The 23,437-nt window shown below is 37.9% G+C and overlaps 1 protein-coding gene across 2 annotated transcripts in view; it reads left to right on the top strand.

Annotated features, from left to right (window-relative positions):
• The window catches only part of spns2 (SPNS lysolipid transporter 2, sphingosine-1-phosphate), a 123,768-nt gene that overhangs the window by 84,565 nt on the left and 15,766 nt on the right, over positions 1-23,437 (top strand). For both annotated transcript variants that reach the window (XM_028467432.1, XM_028467431.1), the window contains exons 6-11: positions 2,263-2,405; positions 3,924-4,076; positions 5,215-5,404; positions 10,050-10,115; positions 10,794-10,892; positions 21,933-22,096. In XM_028467432.1, the coding sequence (XP_028323233.1) occupies positions 2,263-2,405; positions 3,924-4,076; positions 5,215-5,404; positions 10,050-10,115; positions 10,794-10,892; positions 21,933-22,096 (815 nt within the window). The remainder of the gene's footprint in view (positions 1-2,262; positions 2,406-3,923; positions 4,077-5,214; positions 5,405-10,049; positions 10,116-10,793; positions 10,893-21,932; positions 22,097-23,437) is intronic.

Here is a 23,437-nt window from a genome sequence, read left to right as displayed (position 1 = left end):
GGTGATGTAGAACAAGAACAAGTAAAAAATAGCGTGAGACATTTCATGAAATATTATGAATGAGAACTGTTCGTCCTTGTCCTGAAAATAGCTTTGACAAATGTTGGCCTGATTGAAGATATATTTTATTAACAGGATTATTGAGTATAAAGATATATAATTATAGTATTAAACACAAAAAGAAACCATGAATTATAGTCAATTCCAACACATCCCCAGAACATAAATTAGCAGAGGAAAATAACGTGAGGTCACATAGGCATTAAGCAACAAACTGTTCAAGTTTCTGTTCTAAATTGCATCAAAATTAACAGGAATAAATATTCAAACAAGTAGTAAACTGCTTCTCAAAGTTTGAGCACTGAGTGACAAGCAGAGAGAGAAAGTGAAACACACACATACACACACGCCAAACCTCCAGCCAGCTGCTCGTTAAATACAACTGCGACACAACACGGAACCACGGAACAACCCCAAGTTAAACAGTTAAAAGATGCTTTGAAAGTTTCAAACTTGCTGTTGGGGTGGAAAGGCTTGCTTCACGCTCTGCTAGTGGGGAGAGGGGCTCTGCAGCCTCTGTCTCCAGCAACACGGGTAGATCGGCAAACGCAGCAGTGCGCATCGGTCGATCACTAGTTGGAAGAGCATCATAGCAAAGTGTAACCAGCGATGGAGTTTGTTAGGGGACGTCAGTGAAGGGCAGGGAGCTGATAGCATGCATTGAAAACACAAATGAACGTTAACTTTTGTTGTGGCGAAACTACGATGGATTGAGAAGACCTAATGCACAAGGCTGAGTCTTCCTGCCATGTCACACCCCCTTCACATTTTTAGCTCAACTCTTTTATAAAGAGGAAAAAAATGTCAAGTAGAATATCAACATCTGCTCATTTGATCCATAAAACTCACGGAAACACATTTCATGCCGAAACTTCTGAGATTTTCGCAGACCCTCCATTGAACTACTGACAAAACATCCAGATAACTTCAAAACAAGAGCCTTATTTACAAAAGCATTAAAAATTAATGAAAGACAAGAAGGGATGCTTTTATTTTGAAAAGGGGATGTTTGATTTTTAACTTAAAGCTGGTTCCAGGATAATTTTACATTCCGCTCACAATGCATCATGGGATGGTTGAGTATGACTAGTGTACCCACCATGCATACTTAAAAAATGTTCCCACATAGCATACGTCCAGGTATTTCTCGCATACTCAGTCTTTTCATACTATCCAATGTGAACGCACCAAAAACTAATTTTGACCTCAGACTTGATATGAGTACGTTAGTATGAATTTTTTAAAACACAGCCAAAATGATACTAAGGTAAATATCTCCAAAGGAGATTTTTGCCTTAGCTGAACTTGAAAACACATTAAACACAGTAAATATACAAATATCGCACAAACAAAACAAGAATTTGCCATTTTCTTATTTTAATTATAGAACAGAAAAACACAGCTTATCTGGTTTTGATTTTTTTCTGTAGTTCAGTTTGGGTTTTCAAATCAGTAAAGCTAAATAACTTATTTAGTTTTACTGAATCGAGAAAACAACAATAAAAGATGTGGTTATTTAAAAATAACCTCACCTTTTATTGTTGTTTTCTCGTTATTTAAAAAACCATAATGAGAAGCCACGCATTAGTCGCTGCAGAACGTACAGTATTATTCTCAAAGGACTCGAGCTCACACACACACATTCAAACCACCTCACAAACTTGCATTAAACAATATTCCAATACTCATGATTGCATTTTTATGAGCAATAATTTGAGGGGAATACATCTTCCCCTGACGTACAGTATAAACTGTGTTTATTGCCTTCCTTAGGAAATCATCTCTTGCTCATTTTGTCCAGGGATTTGTCCCTGTGTCTATTCGGTTTTATTTTAATAGAAAACATTCTTTGTTCAGAGAAACACGGTTGTGGAGAAGCAACACTGATTTAATTAGAGAGTCAAATGTATTTGAGGTAATGCTGGTGAAGTGTCATATTATCCAAGGACACAGGGGTGAGTAACCGTCTCCTGAGCTACAGCTGGAGCTCTCCGAGCCTAAAGCACTTTTTTTACAAACAGACATAGCAACTTATAAACAGCCGACCACAGCAGAGTAAGCATAGGCCAAACGCAGTAAACACATGACTGCAGTGTTTGCCTTCCCTTCCTCTACATCCTCCTCCTCCACTCATTTATTCCCTCATTCTATGATCTCTAACGGACGTCCTAAAGTACCAGTTTGATTTCTGTCTGTTTGCAGGTGTCCCCACTATTAGGAATGACTGCTGGGACGCTGATCCTGCTCTTTGTGCCTGATCCAAAGAGAGGCAGTGCCGACCAGATGGGAGGACGCATCAGGACCAGGACGTCCTGGCTCTGTGACATGAAGGCTCTCGCCAAGAAGTACGGCCACTGTTTTTTTTGTTTGATGAACTACATGATTACTCTCTGAAAAAAACAACAAAAACTAGTTTTTTTTATAATGCAGTTGAAAGAAATTGACGGAAACATCTTTGGTCATTCCATGTCATTTCACAAATGGTCCACGCATTTCGGTCTCCAAAAATTCGGAACGTTTTACCAATTGTTTCATGATTATTCAGTAGACACACTGTACATTTTCAGTTTGATCTGAATACTTTGTGAGATATAAAAGTCTAAATGATTATGAGACACAGAGGCAAGCTACTATGACCACATTTAAAGGATTTTCAATATCAGCGAGTAGTGAAATAACCCCAAAGTTGGGGTCCAAAATAAAGTTCCATAAAGAAAAATTGTCTCATGAAAGAGTCATCTTTATACTATAAATTAAAACATAGATCAGATTTTTTCTTACATCCCCACATGCAGTTATGGGCCAACGAAAACAGTAAAAAAAAAAGTATTTTGTCGGAACTCAAGAGCGTGTCACTTAAGAACCAATGCATATGTGTGACTAATCATTAGTGATGTGAACAGTCTATGTTTCCTAGCTTTAAGCTGATCAAATTACAGGGAGCTGAGGTATATGCTAAGTTATTTACTGAAGGCCTAAACATGACAGACCCCAAACCCTGACAATCTTTTTTCCAATTTTGAGGGGCTGGCATGTCCACCAGATAGGATGTATAGCAGATATTTCTGTATATTCTGAGAGCATAGGTGGAGCTGTATTACTGTACTAAAGTTCACTGTCCTATGTGATGTAGTTCCTGAGATATTGGAAGCTGAAAATAGAAGAAAAATAAGAAAATCGTCACATACCACCCTCACTAAATTGGCCATATCTCAAAAAGTTTTCATTCGATCAAACTAAAAATTGACATTGTGCCTATTGAATTATTACAAAAACAAATAGTAAAAATGTCATAATTTTTTGAGACCGAAGCACGTGGCATGTCTTGTAAAGTTGTTGAAATGACAAGTAATGACCCCGTCTCCTTGTTGCAAACTCTCTCACACAAACTCTCCCACACAGTGCTGCACTGTTGCATCCATGACACTGAAGGACCTTGTTGAAAAAAAGTACCTGCAAGCTACACTTATTTAAAAAAAAAAAAAAAAAGGGTTTGACTCTCTATATTTAGCCATCTGGATTTATTGGAACAATTTTAGGTGAGCCACCACATCCTTTTACACAGTCCAACACATTCACCACCTCTGCAAACCAAAATCCTGTTATTTTTGTCTCCTACGTTACCCTGTCAGACGTCTTTTCTGTTTACATACCAATTCAAACTTAAGATGCTTTAGATTAGCACAAAAGCCTCTGTGTGTATCACAAAATCTCTTTGTTCTGCAATTGTTGTCAGATGGGCTTTTGAAGATTGAAGTGAGCGAGTGAGATGTTTGCCATTAAAGAGCGATAACAGCGGCTTGTTTGGGTTGTTCTCAGATAATCACCTGCTGGGTTTTCTGTGTGTCCTTGTGTTTCTATAGTCGGAGCTACGTGTTCTCCTCTCTGGCCTCGGCAGCAGTGTCTTTTGCCACGGGCGCATTCGGCATGTGGATTCCTCTGTACCTGGTCAGAGCTCAGATAGTGCAGAAGACAGCGGAGGCGTGCACGAAGGAGATTTGCAGCAGCACGGACAGGTGAGGTGTTCCATATTTACAGTAAATCATGCTTTTTGAGGATTAAAAGCATGATTTCCTGAACACACTGAACACAACTTCAGCGACTACAGTCGCTTAAATCGCCCGTGATGAGTCGCCTGAACATGGTCGCTCTTTTTGGTCGTTTCATAGCTTCATTGCTCCAGTGACGATGAGTGTGTTTCTGAGGAGACGGAGGCATAACAGAGAGGGCTCTACTCTTCTTCTGCGGCCGTACGTTTACAGCACTTATCATCGACAGCACCACTTGTACTTATGGTTTAAATGCTCAACTTACGGAGTTACTAAAGGATGAGTTCACTCATTCCACTTTCAGTTTGCCCCAGTAAGTTGAGGAAGTGTACAGCCCTCTCTGTGCAACCTTCTCTCTGTAGCGAGAGGGAGGACTGCAGCCTCTGCTCTACAGACAGTGACGACCGTTGGAGTTGTTGCTTGAAGTTGCTTGAAAAGTTACATTTTTTCAACTTTGAGTGACTTCCAGCGACTCGGGACGTGCGACAAAGTCACTGGATTCGCACGAGTCACGTCGCTTGAAGGAAGGTCGCTTGATGTCGCGTCATTTACATTGAATTTGAACGTAATCGAGTCGCCAGCGTCGCTGAAGTCACGATCGGTGTGAACGCACCTTAAGACTACCGTCTAGCGGTGACAGAAAAATAATGTCAATTTAAAAAGAGGCCCTATGCCACCACATACACTTGTGTGAAAGTGGATTTTCATCTTAGACTTTGCGTTAAAGTTGTAGCAAGTTATTTTAATCAGAGTGATGAATATGTTATATTACTGATATATGTTCAGTCAACAAATGTTTGTAGATTTGTTTATCCAAAGTAAAAGAGATTGTTTCTCACTGAAGATTCCAATAGGCTAAATAAATTAATAAATCAGGTGATAATTCTGAATAAGATGTTCTGTGCTTACAGATAATTCTTGTTTATTATGTATTATTCCTCAACAGAATAGGTAAAATTCAGAGATAAATTTCACTGTAGGGCTCCACTGTATTTGACATTACATTATTATGTTTTTTTAAGTGAATACATGGCTTCAGGTTAAATGTCTGATGGGGTACGGGACTGTTCTAGATATAATCCAAGTGTTTGTTCTGTTCCTGCAGTCTTATCTTCGGTGCGATCACCTGCGTGACGGGGCTTCTGGGCGTGGTCATCGGCGCTGCCACCACACGCCTGTGCCGCCAGAAAACAGAACGAGCCGACCCTCTGGTGTGTGCCGTCAGCATGCTGGGGTCTGCCATCTTCATCTGCCTCATATTCGTGGTGGCGAAGAAGAGCATCGTCGGTGCTTACGTGAGGCTCATTTTCTCTGTCACTTGTATATGTTGTGTCTGCAGCAAAGGAAGTCTGGTTAAACCCTGAAGGAGGGGAACTTTCAGTCTGCATTAAACCCATTTAAAAAAGTTACATAAATTATTGCGACTTAGCCTTTGGGTGTGAGTAGAAAGCTTGTAATTTATCCCCACTATCCTACTTTAAGAATCCCTCTGGGGGGTGAAGTAGTAAGAGAACACCTGACTTAGTGCCAGTCACGTTTGGGCCCAGAGGCAGATAGAACACGTATGATGAGCAGCTTTAATTACAGCATAGATTGATATGAGCTCAGGTCGTTGAGATAAAGAGTTTATCTGCAGCAACAGGAAAGGCTGCTCCTTAACAATCCCAGGTTCTGAAACAATAAAGTAGAGCTGTGTGGACTTTCCAAACACCCATCAGTGACAAAGAAATAGGAACTGACTTAACAAAGCTGGCTGCTAATACAATGCTCATAAGTGAAGATTAAAAACATGGTGTGTCATAGCGTGTGTCAGTGGGGTCAAACTCATTGTAGCCCAAGGGACACAAATGTCAATATGTTTAAAGCATAAAATACTTCATCTTGAGTTCTCTACTTATACATTTAAGTGAAAAAATGTGCAAAATCTGGTCAGATTGAATACTTTGAGAGGCCAAATATAGTCCAAAGTCATTAAGTTTGACATTATATAGGGGTGTGTATTAGAGCCGCACGATTATGGCCAAAATGATAATCACGATTAGTTTGATCAATATTGTAATCACGATTAGAATCACGATTATTGATCATATTAGGGAAAAATCTATGTTTTTATTGCACAACTTTTAAACAAACAATATAGTTTACAGTGCAAAATTAAGCTTTAAAATGAAATTGTAATAAAAATTTTATTTCAAAAAAATTAATAAATAAATACACTATTACACAGAATGCAGAGCCGCTTTTTTAAATGTAAATATTGCTGACAATCATGTTATTTTAATCGTGGCAAATAAAATCATGATCACGATTAAAATTTGATTAATTGTGCAGCCCTAGTGTACATTGCCAAGAATCTGACGATAGACTACGATTCACTATTTGCGTGTCCCAATATGATATATTCCTATATATTCAGATACTAAACAATACGTTATACATTCTTATATATCACAATATCAATAATTACAAATTTCACCTTTACAAGTACAAAATACTATGAAATACAATTTATTTTAAACTTGCGAGAACAAGTAAATTGTATTTTTCCAAAAGGTTTCACTTTTCTAACAATAGATTCTGATTCTGTTAAGTTTTTCAGTTTTTTAAAAAAGTAACCACACACATCTGTAAAAGTGCCCAGTATGTTTTATGAAAATGAAGTAAAATCAACTTCCAGCTAAAATGCATTGAGGAGTGATGTAGTTTAACAAGGTCTGATGTGGTTCACTGACACCTAGTGACTGGTCGTTTACGTGCTATGCATATGTTAGCGCAATTAAATGGTTTTTCCGGTAAAAAAAATCTTGATAAAAAAACAATTTGGACATTTTTTGGATAGATATGATAATGTGTGCTGTGAAATATCGCCATATATTGCCAAATTGATTTTTTCTTACACCCGTATTACTGGATACGGTGACATATGCTGGAGTGTTACAGGAAGTAGATTCAAAGTCTGTGCTCATCTTGTGATCGCGTTTATGGATTAGAGGTGGGCCGATATATATAATACTGAGCTCACGATAACAATACGGGAAGATATTTTTGGAAAGGGGAAAAAAAAAGACACAAAAATTGCAGGTTAAAAACCATGCTTTTATTTGACTAACTCTGACTTTTTACTTTTTCAACTCAAGTGAATATAAAATATAAGATAATCAAGTAAATTTGACATTTTTTTCCTAATTAAAGTGCAAAAAGTGCCACCCAGCAAATAGAATTCAAAAATACAAAGTGACAATTAATGTCAGGCTTAAATTAAAACCAAATCATGAAATTCTTCAAAGAAACAGAACAAACGTTCAAGCCATAATTTCAACCTTTTAGATCTTGTTTTTGGGCAAATGATCTTCAATTTATTGATCAATGGGGCCTACACTGTCCTTGTCTGATCAAGAATTATTGTCTCTAGCAGCTTTAAATAAGCCTGTGTTGTACGTTTGAGTAAATCAATGATAAAATGTGTGTCTGGCCAATTATCTTTTACCCACCTTCACGTCTTTACATTGCTAATAAAGAGTATTAAAACTTTCTAAAGTGAGACAGACAACACATCTCTGTAGTGCCACACACACACACATAACTCCAACTCCTGTTTCCTGTTCAGTGTTTTTGAAATAACATACGTTTAAAAAGAACAGAAGGAGCTCGAACACTTCTGGTTGCTTCGGGGGATTCAGCAAACGACTCACAGAGGGATCAAAGACAGCTGGCGTTGAGGCTGCGTCCACCATTAAAACGTCTCATTTCTGAGAGCCTTTTAAACAGTTAATATCACTTCAAACGCGTCTTTGTTTCTCCTCCAACCGCTTCACTGTACAGTATCATATGATTAGCACAGCAGCACATGTAAACCATCAACTTGAGTTTCATGGTGAGGAGCTGACAGATGTATGGTGTTATGAAGCCTGACGGGGGGGTTACAGTGGTCGGTGCTGCTCTGTCTCGTCTGATTGACCCATGGCAGCTGCTGTTGTATCAACACGGGGCGAAGGCTGCATGTGCTGCTTTCCTCCAAAGGGCCACATGTCTATTACATGGTGTGGACAGCACAGACCTGTCTGTCCTTCTCCTGGAGCTCTCAGTATGCAGAGGTGTAAAGAGTACTGATATATCCTACGCAAGTAGAAGCACTGTTACTTGATAGAAATTGCACTCAAGTACAAGTAAGTCATACTGTGCACAAAATACTGAGTAACACTTTATTACACAAGGCTGACATTACTATGTCATTATCTGCCATTAGCGTTAATAAGGTGTCATGAAGGCTGTCGTTGGCCACGTTTACATGAGCGCTTTAATTCCCCTTCAATTTAGAATAAAAGTTCAATCCTCTTTAACCTGACCTTGTAAACTCTTAATTCCGAATTAAACATAAATCTGAATTCAGTGGCTGGTTTATTCCACACAATTCATACTCGTTCATACGAGGCAATGTGGGTAGAGTGACTTGCCCAAAGACACAACGACAAAGACTTGGGTAGAGCGGGATTCGATCCCCCAACCCTTCGGTTATTGGACGACACACTCTACCACTGAGTCACGGTTTACTATTACGTTTCTAAACTCTAAAACAGTGCCATGTGGGCAACAACTTCATAAAAAAATAAACCCTAGAAAGTGGCTGGGTGTTGATCAGTAAAGGCACGACCAAGAAGAACATATTGATTATGTTCAATGTGCCATGTACCATGAAACAGAAATAATCACAAATAATAAATAAAATAACTCACTCAGTAATGGTTGGGTGTAGAAATGTAACAAATGACTTTACTTCTTCTAAAACATACTACAGTACAAGTAAAATAAGTGATTTAGAAATATACTCGAAAAAGTACAAGCAGTAAGTAACGTGAGTACTTGTAATCAATTAATTTCACCTCTGTCAGTATGTGTGGCCAACAGGCAGAGGGTTTTCCCCCAGTAGAAAACACTTAGACCAAACCAGACAATTGGGTTACACATCCCATCGGGGTGGTTTTTATAAATCTGGCCAAGTGAGCACGGCCAGCTGCTACAAGGCCACACTCACACTGATCACGTGCTGCGATGCTCCGTCTAAAGCTTTCTCATCTTCATCTTCTCCTGTAACGCTGTGTTGAGACGGAGCAACTGGCACTGAACGCAACACGTGTTGAGACGATTCCCTCGCTCAATGCGGGAAGAAAAAATCTTGCTTTTCCAACTCGGAGAGACTAAATGACAGCATGCATATCCACACATAATTGAAACACAGCATAATCACATGTTTTTCCACTGCTTTAACTAAGGCATTGCTTCTTTTTCCACACACATGATCACAGAATCGGGTTCATCTTTATTTTGGGCTATACCCTTACATATGGATACATAAGGATATAGCATTCACCTGAGAAAAAAAACAAAAAAAAATATTTTTTCATATGTTTTTCAGGCTATTTTTTCATGTTTTTTGGATATTTTTTTTTTTTCTGACAATTTTTTTTTTCTTTTTCTCTGACAATTTTTTTTCTCTGTTTTTCATGCAAAGTCTTTTTTTTCTCTGTTTTTTGGGATATTTTTTCTGAGCTTAGAAGGCATTTAAAACAACAGATGCATTTCTTTCTTTATTGAGAGCAAACACGGCCGGCTTGTTTAATTTGCCAAAAATTTACTTTCAACTTGGTTTCAGACACTGGGAGATGTTTTCGCAGGATTTCCAAGTATCTCAAAAATTAAGAAAAAACATTTGCACAAAAATAGAAAGAATTACACGGAAAAAAATAAAAAATAAATACTCAGAAAAACTAAAAAATACTCTTGAAATGGAAGAAAAAAATGTTGTCTGAAAAACAGAAAAAAATTGCTCAATAACGAATCAAAAATCTATTATTCAAAAAGTGAATGCAATATGCTTCCGTAAGTGGAAATGGTCAGAACATAATTATTGCAGAACCTTAACTCTCTTCTTTTTCTACTTAGGTTTGCATCTTTATTGGAGAGACGCTGCTTTTCCTGAACTGGGCCATAACTGCTGACATTTTAATGGTGAGTATGCAGAACCTGTATTTATCTTTTGGTTGACTGGAAAGTCCAGCAACAAACTATACGGCGAATAGAAGGCAAACAAGTTGTGAAGTGTGTGAGTGGCCCTCGTAGGCTATGGTTTGGGAGGGGCTGATAATTGTTGCCTTGAATGGAACTGCTTCATATACCCTCAGACAAACAAAGTCACTCTTTTTTTCAACGTTTTTCTTTTCCTAAAGTGCACACAGTAAGTCCAGTGAGGACTCCAGTGGGAGGAAATACTCTGACAGGGAGGTTTACATAGCCTTTATTTAGGAATGCTATAAAAACATGTGACATTTTGACCAAAATCAGACCATCAATAAGTCCAAGATGTGACCAACAGGATGAGAAACAGATATTTAGATGTTGGTTATCAATTATATGTTCTTTCCACTTGTGATTTGTGATGTGAACAGTGAATAGAAAATAAAGTTAAACTGTAAAAATGACTCTTGTTTTTCTTTAGGATCTTTAGGATGGATATAAAGATAACAGATAAATGTGATGTTATGGAAAAACTAAAGGGAATTTCTTTATATGTGATTTTAGAAAATGCAAAGACAATTATTTAAAGTGATGCTGGGACTTCTTTGGGTGAATCTGCCTTCCTGTTACTTTTTCATGTAATTTTCCTCATCTTTTTTCTTCTTTTTGCAGTTTGTTGTTATTCCAACACGCAGAGCGACAGCCGTCGCTTTTCAAAGCTTCACTTCTCATCTGCTCGGTGATGCAGGGAGTCCCTACCTGATCGGCCTGGTAAGACTCAATTTAAGTCACACACATATTTTGTTTGCAGTTGCAAATGATCCTTTATTAATTAGATTAAGGCCTTATTGGTCACTGCAAGAAAAAAAAGATGTACAAATTTGAATTTGCTCTGAAAAGCTTGTTTTGATCTCCTCTGTAAACGCTCTCTTATTGACATTTTGAGAAAAGTTTCGCACATTGCATTGTGGGATGTTGAGTCCTGTAGACTGATTCATGGAAGTGTTTTTTATTCATTATTATGGTGATTTCTTGTGTTTGTCTCAAAAACTCTGCCAAAGTGACTTCCCAACACATTTCTAGGGTCTTCACTGAAAGTTTCAGCAAAGCAAAGGTGGATGTTTATTTTGGGGCTTACACGGAAAGTGGAGTGAGATGATATCAGGAGGAATACTGGGAGCAATCTCGAACAAAAAATGGTGTCAAGCCAATCGCTGTCCTCCTTGTTTGGAGGAAAAACAAAAGAAATCACAGCAAGAACGAAGGAAAAACGCTTTTATGCATCGTCTACGGCAGCTGTTCTCAATCTTTTCAGCCCTCGACCCCCAAAATAAAGGTGCCAGAGACCAGGGACATAAAGGAGAATAAAGAATATTTATCTGAATAATGTCCACTGTTATCAAGGAAGGTTATTATTATTTACACCATGTTATATAATCATCTAAAAGATGTAAATCCTTGTTTTAATCAGAAATAAAATGGGCTAAAAGGGACGTGAGTTTTAAAAAAAGTTGCAAATTAGAGTGGTCAAAAATGGACAGAAAAAGTGGTCAATAGAGTTCAAAGTGTCAATATTGGCTTAAAAGTGGATGAAATTGGGTTACGGTAATGTAATTTAAAAAGTAGGGACAAGTACAGGTAGTTTAAAACTGGCAAATATGGGAAATGACAAATTATAAATGTGTTTAAGTTGGCTAAAATAAGCATGAATTATGGCAAAAAGAGGTTAAAATAATGGCTCAACATATGCAACATTAGGTGGGAAAAGTGGTAGAAAGAGTTTATAATGCTGAAAATGTCTTGAAAGTGGGAAAAATGTGGCAGAAATGGGAGTAATGTTGCAAAAATTCATTCAAAGGAGTAAAAAAAAAAATGGCAAGAAAAAGTGATAAAATAGGTTGAAATATGGCAAATTTGGCATAGCTGTAGAAAAATGGGGTCAAATTGTTCAAAAATATATTCTTCGTTTCTTTAAGGCATCTGGCGACCCCCTTACAGTGTATCGTGACCCCAGATGGGGTCGTAACCCCAAGGTTGAGAACTCCACATCCCACAATGCAATACACCAATTTTTTTCCAACAAGTCAATAAGAGCTTGTTTAATGTGGTGATCTAAACAAACTTTCGAGCACTAAGTTCAACCTTTTACATCATTTTTTGAGCAAATGATCTTGGATTTATTGATCTATGAGGCCTACATTATTGATTTACTGTACATGATAAAATAATCATTGTCTCCAGCAGTTTACAGATGTAGCCCAAGTTGTAAATCCAGCTTTTATAAATGGACTAAAAATGGACTTGATTTATATAGCGCTTTATCACCACACTGAAGCAGTCTCAAAGCGCTTTACATATCAGCTCATTCACCCAATGACTCTCACATTCACACACCAGTGGGACAGGACTGCCATGCAAGGCGCTAGTCAACCACTGGGAGCAACTTAGGGTTCAGTGTCTTGCCCAAGGACACTTTGACACATAGTCAGGTACTGGGATCGAACCCCCAAACTCTCGATCAGAAGACGACCCACTACCACCTGAGCCACGGTCGCCCTATATATACACACCCACAATGAATTTAGATCATGGTCAAGCTCTCTCTTGCAAAGCACGCTGCACTCATCTCAGGAGAACTGGTAAACTGTTGTGATTTCATCACTTCTCTTCAGGCTGTCAGCAGCATATTTTGTAAACCTCAGGCTTCCCAGTGGAGCCCAGAGTTACTGTAATTAATTGGCTTGGAGATGAGAGAGGGGGGTTGGCTTTAAGCATACCAGTTCTTACTGTCAAGGTCTCTCAGGGTCAACGTCTCACCCCTGAAAACCTTTAAACCACAAGCAAACACCCAAAGAATAACAAGCAGGAGGCCGTGATGAAAGTAGATGCAGTGGAGCGTTAAACAGGATTCACCTCCGCCTGTCAACTAGTTCTGTTGTAAGAGGAAAGTTTCAGAGTTCATTATTAACCTCACAAACTCGTCTCTAACTGTTAAAACTAAAGTATGTACAGCATAATGTGCCAGGAGACACTCTGTGTTGTGTTTGTTGTTCCACCGTTGGCTCCTGGTTTAGATTATATTAACAGAAGCGCTGGAAGTCTTTGATTTGTAGATCAAACTAATCCTGGAGGTTCTCTGTTAGACCTGACAGCTTGGCATTAAACACAGCTGCATTCATCCCGAATGGAAACTTTTGTCAAAGGCAGACAAAAGAAGACGTTTATGTCACCTGAGAACACAGACAGCTCCACAAAAGGCAGCGCAGTAGTGGCATTGAAAAAACGTTGAATGATTAGACTGAGGTTGAAAGGTTTACATTGTTTACAGCCGATCAAAACATCATTATACGCTATACAAACATCCTACTGACCTAGAAAGAGAGGTAGATCAGTAACATACTCATGGAGAATTTCTGCTGATGCATGCTGTGGACCGGTACTGGTACAAAAAAAGAATAAAGGTTTTAAAGTTACATTTATTTTATTTTGAACAAAACAACGTAGAGAGTGCAAACCACCACCAAGCAGCATCTTTCCTAAATAAGTGATCCTGATCATGGCACCATGATCATTGACACTCTAAACACTTGGAAGAAATTTATATCCCCATACAGTAGGTCCAAAATGATGTCATTTTTCAAAAGATTACAATGAGATGCGCAATATGGGTCTGGATCCGTATGAAACTCAACTCGACATAACTGAGTGAAATTTCATAAAGGTCGGTCAATAACGACCCAAGATATGGGTTCCCATGGGACTGCGGTTGGAAATTAGCATTTAGCTAAATCTGGTGTATTTACAATGTTGGCTGTATATTAAAGCTGCACTACCTGATTTTTGAACCATGACAGAGGTGCATCACTGAATTTGAACCGTAAATCCCGCCCCCCACTCTGATAATCCCTGCCAGTCTCCTCCTCTCACAGAAGTGCACGAAATCGCGCACGAGAGCTGAACGTGCACTACCGGCAAAACACGCCGCCACGCTAAAGGATGCACACAAAGTATAGGAAAATGGAACATTAGATGACCTGTCTAGAAGGAAAACAGGAAAACGCATCCAAAGTTAGTCTAAGACTGAAATCAAGTTTACGCAAACTTCACTATATATCGTGGCAGCCAATGAGGAGGCTCCTTTGTGGGCTCTGCTCACCCCTCCTTTCTCTAAATCCTGTGATTGGAGCTGGAGGGGGTGACCGCCAAGACTTTGTCTTCTGGAGTTTTATTAACTAAAATAATGAATTAAAGTAAAAGAGTAACTTAACCCCAAAACCACTTTTACTAATGTAATTGATTAAGTAGAGTTGATTGATTGATTCTGGTCTAACTGTCAACATTTCAGTCAAAGTATTTTTAATTTGGCATATTTTTTTATAAAATGTAAGAGTGACTAACCTCTATGGGTTGAAACCTGAGAACGAGATCATGTGACGTTTTGGGACCATCTTACGTTTCAGACAAGCACTGTTAGCTCCGCCCCTTTTACAAAAGCACCTGAGGACTCTGCAATCTGTGGTGAGTAGGTTGGATTGAGAGAATTGTGAATAGAGAGAAATAGTAAGTTATTGAGTAGCTAGTTAGCATAGCATAAATTGCTCTTTGGAGATTTTATAGTATAGACTGGGCGTGTCTCAACTGCTCCAGGAGTCCCGCCCATAATCAAGGCACTTTATGAATTTCCCTCATAGTGGCAGCTGAGCAAAAACATGGGGGTTTAGTTACTCTTTAAGTTGTTTTGACGTAATCCTGCTACAAACAAACAAACAAAAACACCAGCGAAAATGATACCAACTTTGTTGAGGTAATAATTTCCATTTACACTTCTGTGCTCACATCACCTTCACTTGATATATTTAATGATTATTATTTATTGTTCTGTAAGCCTTGAGTTTTTTTTGTTTTGTTATACTTTTAGTTTCTAGGAGGAGATCTTTCTCATTCTTTTGATGACTGACAGATTTTAAGAAGGCTTATGTGAGATTTTTCCTGGACAGATTGTTAGAATCATAATAAATGTGATTGACTTCAGGCATCACTGATTTCAGTTTGTTTTTTAAGTCTTTGTTATAAAGAGAGAAATGTATTTTTAAACCTTATGGAGAATAATAAGTTGTATTTTGCCGTTACAAGGTAGATTCAAGAAAACGTTGTGTACTTTTCAAGTATGTCGAGGTTGGCCCAAGTGTCCTCTTTTTTGGAAATCAAAATATGGTTACCCTACTCAATAATACTATTGCATTGATGGTGTTATGAATATCTAAAGGATGCAGAACACAGACACGCTGCACAAACAGATCCTGTCACCCAGAATCCTCCAGACCTGCTCCTGTGACACGGCTCTGCTGACCCACACAGGGAATGTCCGGCGGTTTGTCACTCATCCACAGAATCTGTGAGTGGAGAAGCTCTATGTGCGTCACTGCTGTGTGCCTTTGCTCCTGGGCGGAGGTTTAACACGCCAGTGCGACAGACTCATTGTGAGGATACGTTACTGTGAGGCAGGAGAGCCTTTGATGACTCTTCCAAACTGACTGAAAGTGAAATATAACGACGGGTCAACTCAGGAAAACTGGACGTGTGATTATTGCTCAGCAGCCACAGGAGAAAGCGTCAGGTTTTTTAGCACCAAACAGACGTTAAAGATGACGTGTACGACCTATCTGACCGTTCAACCTTCACTTGGGTGTGCCACAGTCCTTATAGCATTGTTTTTTCAAACTTGGGGTCGTGACCCAATGTGGAATTTAAATGGACTCGCCTGAAATGTCTAGTAATTGATTAAAAAAATATTACTGATTAAAAAACTATTTGAAAAAAAGTAAATGATTAAATTCATATTATTAAATCAATATATTCTTATCTACTAATGAATATTTTAAATTCTTATATACATTCTTTGAGGGGTACCAGATAACTATTGTTGTAATTAGTGCTATATAAATAAAGTTGAATTGAAATTAAATTATATATATATGTGTATATATATATATATATATATATATACATTTATTTATTTATTTATTTTTTTAATTAAAACACAATTTTAAAAAACTGTAATCTATATTTTAACTTTCTCAAATCAAGTTCAAATAAAATGCAGTGTAAAAATATGTGATCAAAAACAAATTCTAGGAAAAAAAAAAATCGAAATATCGAAATGGGGTCATTGAATTTGCTGGGGGCAGAGGGAGCATTGCCCCCACCATGGTCAAAAATTTTTAATACTCTTTTTCCAAATTCATTTAAAGATATATATATATATATATATATATATATATATATATATATATAGATATAGATATAGATATATATATATATAGATATAGATATAGATATATATGAAATAGTTTTCTGCTGCTGCTAACATATTACTATTAGTTTCATGTCACAGACGTTAGTTCTACCTCAGGTGTGTAGTATATGTTTTCAGTGAAATGATCCCACACTTTTGAGACTTTAGGTTGGTTCTTCTTCTGTTGCACAGTTCTTCTTCACAATGTAAATGGTGAAGCAACACTGCACCCAGCAGTTCATGTATGGTACTGCAGCAAAAATGAAGCAGAAAGCTGCCGTCGGCCTGATTTTATCATGAGTTTACAACATTAAACGTGTTGGCGCAAATGTTTGTCGTCAACATTATTAATTATGCTACTAATTATTTTTGAATTATTGTGTTACACACATTGTGGTTGACGTGGATCTCAAGACAGTCTATATATTTATAGAAGCATAGGGCAGATCTAGAAATCAGATTCCATAGTTGCACCACGGTCGTTAGTGTAGCTGCAGCCATGAGCCCGATTTGCACTCCAACTGTGACACGGTTATTTATTTACTTGCCATTCATGTTTGTTTATTTCAAGACCTGTGCACATGCCTCTGCGTACATCTGTGGAACCAAACAGTAGTTTAGTCCACTGTGCTTGTCTTCTTTCAGTCTCAAAGCCGTCTTCTTCTCAGTCTTCTTTATGTCCGGCAGTGGGCCGCCTCTCCGAGCCGTCGAAAACGTGCACATCTGCAGAACTGCGCGGGAAATTTGTACCCAGAACTGCAGTATAAAGTGTATCACACAATCTGTTCAAAGCAATAAGGAGAAAAGAGTGTGAGGTCATTCTCTTTGGTTGTGAGCGCTTCATCAACCATTAGCATTTAATGTTTATTTTTTCACAAATCCTGCCTTATGCTCCATTAATTCTGTCCCCCCCACAATGCAACAATCTCAAACTCCACCTATGCTTATAGGGTTTTAATTATCTCCATATCTGGACACACCTGACGGTAACTGTGGCCTTTATCAATCATGAAGAAGAGCAACAATATTCCTTCTGCATTCTTACCAAACTGAGCCCTGAAACTATTACCAGTGAGGGAATCAATGTCCCACTATGGACCAGTTTCAGGGAAAAACAACAGCATCAGTGTGTCTTGCATTCTCTTTAGCGTGAGGGAGGATTCCCCTCCTGCAGCACAGAAGCTGAGGCAGCCTCACTTAAGAATCTCCTGAGAAAGACTTAAATGCTCTTCTCTGCTGCATGGACCTTAGTTTGCCTCAGGCTGGGGGGGGTTGCAGGGGAACATGTGGTGGTGGGATTAACAGCCATCTTCCAAGAAACGCCCTCTAGATAAATAATAGTCATGCAGCAGTTCATTTACTTTTAGCGAGGCTATTGTTAGCGTTTCTAACTATTTCTAGCCTCTACAGCACATGTCAAACTCAAGGCCCGGGGGCCAAATCCAGCCCTTTAGAGCAGTGTTTCTCAAATAGGGGTACGTGTACCCCTATGGGCATGCAATGGTACTACAGGGGGTACTTGAGAGAGAGAGAGAGATAGTGGAAAATTAACAAACAGAAACGTTAAAAATAAGATTTTGTAATGTTTATTTTTAGTTAAAAAGCAATATAATAAATGCAATTTTTTTTTTATTTGTTGCAAAAACAAAACATAGATAGCGGTTGTAAAAGATCGTTAATCTTATCAGATGTGAAATGTTGACATAATTTACATATTGGACTGTCACCAAGTCAGTTAAATCAGAAATACAGGGGGTGCATGAGAGAGAGAAAATGGAAAATTAACAAACAAAAACATTACAAATATGGGGTTTTGTAATGTTTATGTTTTGTTAAAAAAAAAAAAAAAAAAGATAATCATAATAATGATGATGAAAATGATCTTGATTAGAACATGAATTGAAAATTCATAGGTCAGTCTTGGTCCCACACCAGGTGGGAGATGACCAGAAATGATAAAAACTATAGAAATACAGTATATTCATTCAGGAGGCACTAAAAATAATAATAATAATAATAATAAAACCTTTTTCATTCTATTTATTTACAATAAGTTTCTTTAAAATGTTTTTTTTTTATCATCACTCGTTCATTCCATCATTATGTTCTATAGTTGCTTTTTTCTAGAATTCTGACCAAAATGTGGTAGTCTGACAAACGGGGTGCTTGGATTAACAAATAAGAGAAAGGGGGTACTTGGGCCAAAAAAGTTTGAGAACCACTGTTTTGGAGCATTCAATTTGACCCGCAGCATTCAGTTGTACAGTAGATATCTCAGCAAGATATCTCCAAAATATTACACAAATTAAACAAAACTCTACAATATTAGCAGGGCTCACATTTTCCCCACGCTTATATCATATGATAGCAGTCATTTTTCATCTAAAAAAGAAACCTTTTTTTTCCAAAATCCTGCAATTTCCTTGAAATTATTTCATAAAAACTAAAAATAAAAATTGGCCACAAAATCAAAAAAATAAACTGAAAGTGAAGTTCCTGCAGGGACTGATATTTGTCACTTATTGCTTGGATTTGTTTATCATTTATTTAAATGTGAAAGTGCACACTAGAGCACAATAGTGACTTAAAACTCATTTTCCACCTAAAATCTACGATAAACTGTTTCGTATTTGGCCCCTGAACTAAAATAAGTTTGACACCTCTGCTCTACAGTGACCAGGTCCATAAATAAAGACACATGATGTAGTTGTGTTATCTTTCCCACCTCTGGCCCAGCGTTAGGAGTGAACCTGCATTGCATATGTTCACATCCTGAAAAACACACAACGCTTCCCTGCAGCATTGTCCTGTCAGCAGTTCTCCATCCCTCCCTGAAGACTCTCCATTAGTGCTGACGCCGACATGAAATGTGCACGCTTCAGCCAGTGAGCCAGCAGCGCTCAGACCCACACGCACAGATGTCAGGCCTCGTCTCTTTGTGCATACCTCCGTACAATCTGCTAAAAGCCCCCCCACCCTGCCATCATGACTGACGATGCAGTGGTACATGCTGCTGTCCACCTGTTGTTTACCTCAGAGCCACACAGACAGGCTGACAACACAACGCCTCACATACTGTCTTTATGCTGCCATGATGAAACACAGAAATGTGAAGTGTAGCATCGTGTGGTGAATCCGTCCGCATGTTGTCTATATAAAACCTAGGTTCCCAAAGTAGGGTACAGGTACCCCCAGGGGTACACACATTTCCTTAGGGGGTACTTGAATAGAAATTAAGTACAAACATTGCAAACTAAAATATAAATAGAGCAGCAGTCAGGAGCCTCCATGCATTGCTACAAATTACACATTGGCCACGTTTACATGGAGCTTTAATTCCTCTTTAAAGCAGAATAAAAGTTAATTCCTCTTTAAAGCAGAATAAAAGTTAATTCCTTTTTAACCTGACCTTGTAAACACTTAATTCCCAATGCTAATTTAATTCTGAATTACATTAATTCCGAATTAGGTGGCTGGATTATTACGTGTTTAATTTCGAATTAAATAATTCCTCTTACTTGCGGCGATGGCGCGTTTGGTGACGACATAATCCAACATGGCCGCCCTGACTAGAGCCTACATAATAATAATAAGAGCCTTAAAAGACAGGGATCTATTGAAAAAGGGATGGACGGAGGCATAAACGTGCGGAAATGAACACGGACGCATGGATAACATTAATTAATAACACATGGAGATCAGCAAACGGAGCGGGTGATACTAAAACCTGGAGAAGGAGTAAATGCGTCCCCATACTGCTGCACAGGCTGTAACATCACCAAGTTTATCATTATGCTGGTTGTTAGCGCTACTATCTTTACCAGGGAGCAACTATTTATTCCTGGTTATTGTTTACTGGAGTTTTACTGGGCTTTATTTACTGGTGATAAGTTCATATCTCTTCTGCTCCGTGGACCAAAGTGTGTTATTGTTGAGCTGCTGTTTCAAAACTACAATCAAAATAAAGGTGAAAACAGTTGTCATGTGTGGTCGTCTGTGTTACAGCCGACAATAAAAGGTTTGTTGTGTGTTTTTCCTAAAGTGGAATTACCTAAAGCTGAATAAACCGGTTTTCCATGTAAAACTCAGTTCGGCGATTACTATTTCCATGTAAAATTTGGAATGACTAATTCATAATTAAAAAACATCATGTAACTGTGGCCATTGGCCTCTGTAAAGATGACAAGATTACATTCAAAATCAATGTAAATGACGCAACGTCAAGCGACCTCCCTTCAAGCGACGCGACTCGTGCGATCTGAGTCCCTCAAAGTTGAAAATGTTGAACTTTTCAATGAGTTTGTCCCCCACGTCACTCCCCCTGGTCTGTAGAGCCGGACGCTGCACTGAGAGGACTGTACACTTCCTCAGCTATGGGGCCAAAATGAAAGAGGTCATACTCCTTCAATAAGCCTTTTAAATTCTGAGTATATTCATGATTCTCTCTCATGGCTGATGGGAGGTGATCGGTTAGCCTTAAACACAGCTGTAATGATTAAATTAGTGTTAATCAACAAAACACCTGACTTCTTATTCAAACAAATAGTTTTTCAAAACACTGTCCATGACTATGGCACTAGAGGGTCTAGTAATGGTCAGCTGAAAGTGCCACACCCATTAACTATCTGGAATAGTCTGCATTATCTTTGTCATATTGGAGGTAAACAGAAAATTAAAAAGAAACCTAAATCAAATTTTAGAATGGCTGTATGTTGAGTGGTTCTGTTTTGTTTTTAGAAAATGAATTGTATCTATTTTTATAGTTTATTACATGTGTGTTTTAAAATTTCTTGTCAGGTATATTATTCATTGTATTTCAGTTTGAAATATTGTAGTTGATGTGACTGTTCTGTATTTGTATTTTATTGTTTATTCCATTAGCTGGTTACTACGGCATCAGCTCATGGAGATCAATGATAAAAACATAAAAAAACATGAAAACGTGGAGAACGATTTCTCAAATTAAACATTACAGAGTTATGTTCATCCTCTCAACCTCACCCTTCTCATTAAAGTTGTAGCTAGTTGTATTTCACCGTTTCCGGGTGATGAATATGTTATTACTGCTGTGTGTTCAATCAACAAATGTTTGCTAGATTTCTTTTAACAAAAAATAGATTGTGTTTTTACAGATTATTTAATTTTCTTTCATTATATATTACTCCTCAACAGTATTAATGTAATAATAATAAAATATCATAGTTAAATTTACTGTATATATATGTATTTTCTTATATTTATATCTGCACTCTGTAAATATTGTGAACACTTGTTGTCCCGTCTTTATAATTTATATATTCTACATTGTCGTGTTTTTGTGTTTCTAAATGTGTGAGGCAGAGAGAAGTGTAATTTTGAATCTTTACATGTCTTGTACATGTCGCAGGAGGAGAGGGTCCATGGTTTCAGGTTAAATGTCCAAACGGGTACAGGACGGTGAAAAGTTTGGCAAACACTGCTCTTTAGCTTTTGTCGTACTATTATTTGAAATCTGGTGTTTCCTTTGTCTCGTCTAGATCTCTGACGCCCTGCAGCAGAGCTACACTACGTCAGCCCTGTGGAGGTTCCTCAGCTTGGGCTACGCCCTCATGCTGTGTCCCTTCATCATCGTCCTGGGGGGTATGTTTTTCCTGGCCACTGCACTGTTTTTCCTGGATGACAGGGACAAGGCCGAAGAACAGTAAGTGACTCGTGCATTATTCAAACCACTCCTCATTAATGTCATTTAATATTTAGTCATTCATTAAGAATGCAACCTCTACGGCAGACAAAGTTAACACACATAAAACACAAAACAATAACACATGACAATATACCAAAATAATACATTATAGAGAAATATAAGAGAATAACTACATAAATGAACAAAACAACAACAGTATCACACAAAATGACTCCAAATAACACAAAACAACAACAAAAATACACAAAATGATAAAAAAAAAAACATTCAAATTTACAGAAAATGGCAACAAAAGTACACTAAAAGACAAGAAAAACACAAACAATTACTCCGCAAACCCACACTACTACAAATAAAAAAAACAACACAAATACACAAAATTGACTGCAGAAAAAGGAAAATGATAACACAAATACACAATATGACTCCAAAAGTCATACATTTTACAGGAAAAATACAGAAAAAGGACAACAAAAATGCACAAAATGACTTAAAACAAGCAAAACAACAACAAACATACACAGAATGAAAGAAAAAACACACAAAGTTTCTCTAAAAACTCTTTGTTCTTTCCTGTATTAATGCTTAGATCGGTCATGATTCTAAATGCTGACATGAATGTATATACTGTGGCATTTTTGCTTCCCCGCTGTGATAATCAGTTGACCACCTCTCTCTACGGTGAACACATTCTTCGTGACCGTCATTTTGTGAAGGTTCCCGCCCTCCTTTTAACCACGTTTTTAAACACCAGTGATGAGAAATCAGGACAAACAGGAGCAGTTTATGCCCTTAAAAGGATAAAATACATTTGTCTTCTCTGCCAGGGTGAGACATGACTTCTTGTTTCCTACTTTTTATCATGTCAGCTTGCTCCCCTGGTGCCAGCGTTCTCAAAAATGACTTCCTTCCTGCTGAAGATGAGGGACTGTTTTAGACAGGATAGCAGTTGATGTCAGACGTCTGTCTGTTGGGGCCTGTGTGTACGTTTCTGTTTGTTTACCACAGTGGTTCTCAACCTTTTCAGCCCAAAATAAAGTTGTCAGAGACCGGACAGCCCCACTGTACCTGAAGGTGGTTGAACACAGACATGAACATTGAAGAACAGTCATGCTTTAGTCCCCATTGCATTTTATCACAATACTCTATAAGGGGAATAAAGGGGAGAGCTTTTTGGGGCCCATCCATAAAGTCAGCCATAGTGTACAGTCATCTTAAAGATGTATATCCTTGTTTTAATCAGAAATAAAATGGGTTAAAAGTGACCAAAAATAAAATAATAAATTTTCTGCAAATAGAGAAAGTGGTAAAAAAGGGTTCAAAGTGTCAATATTTGCT

The sequence above is a fragment of the Gouania willdenowi genome, chromosome 14 (genome assembly GCF_900634775.1).
Source record: "Gouania willdenowi chromosome 14, fGouWil2.1, whole genome shotgun sequence".
In the NCBI taxonomy this organism is placed as follows: domain Eukaryota; kingdom Metazoa; phylum Chordata; class Actinopteri; order Blenniiformes; family Gobiesocidae; genus Gouania; species Gouania willdenowi.
This window is presented reverse-complemented; position numbering and strand designations above follow the sequence as displayed.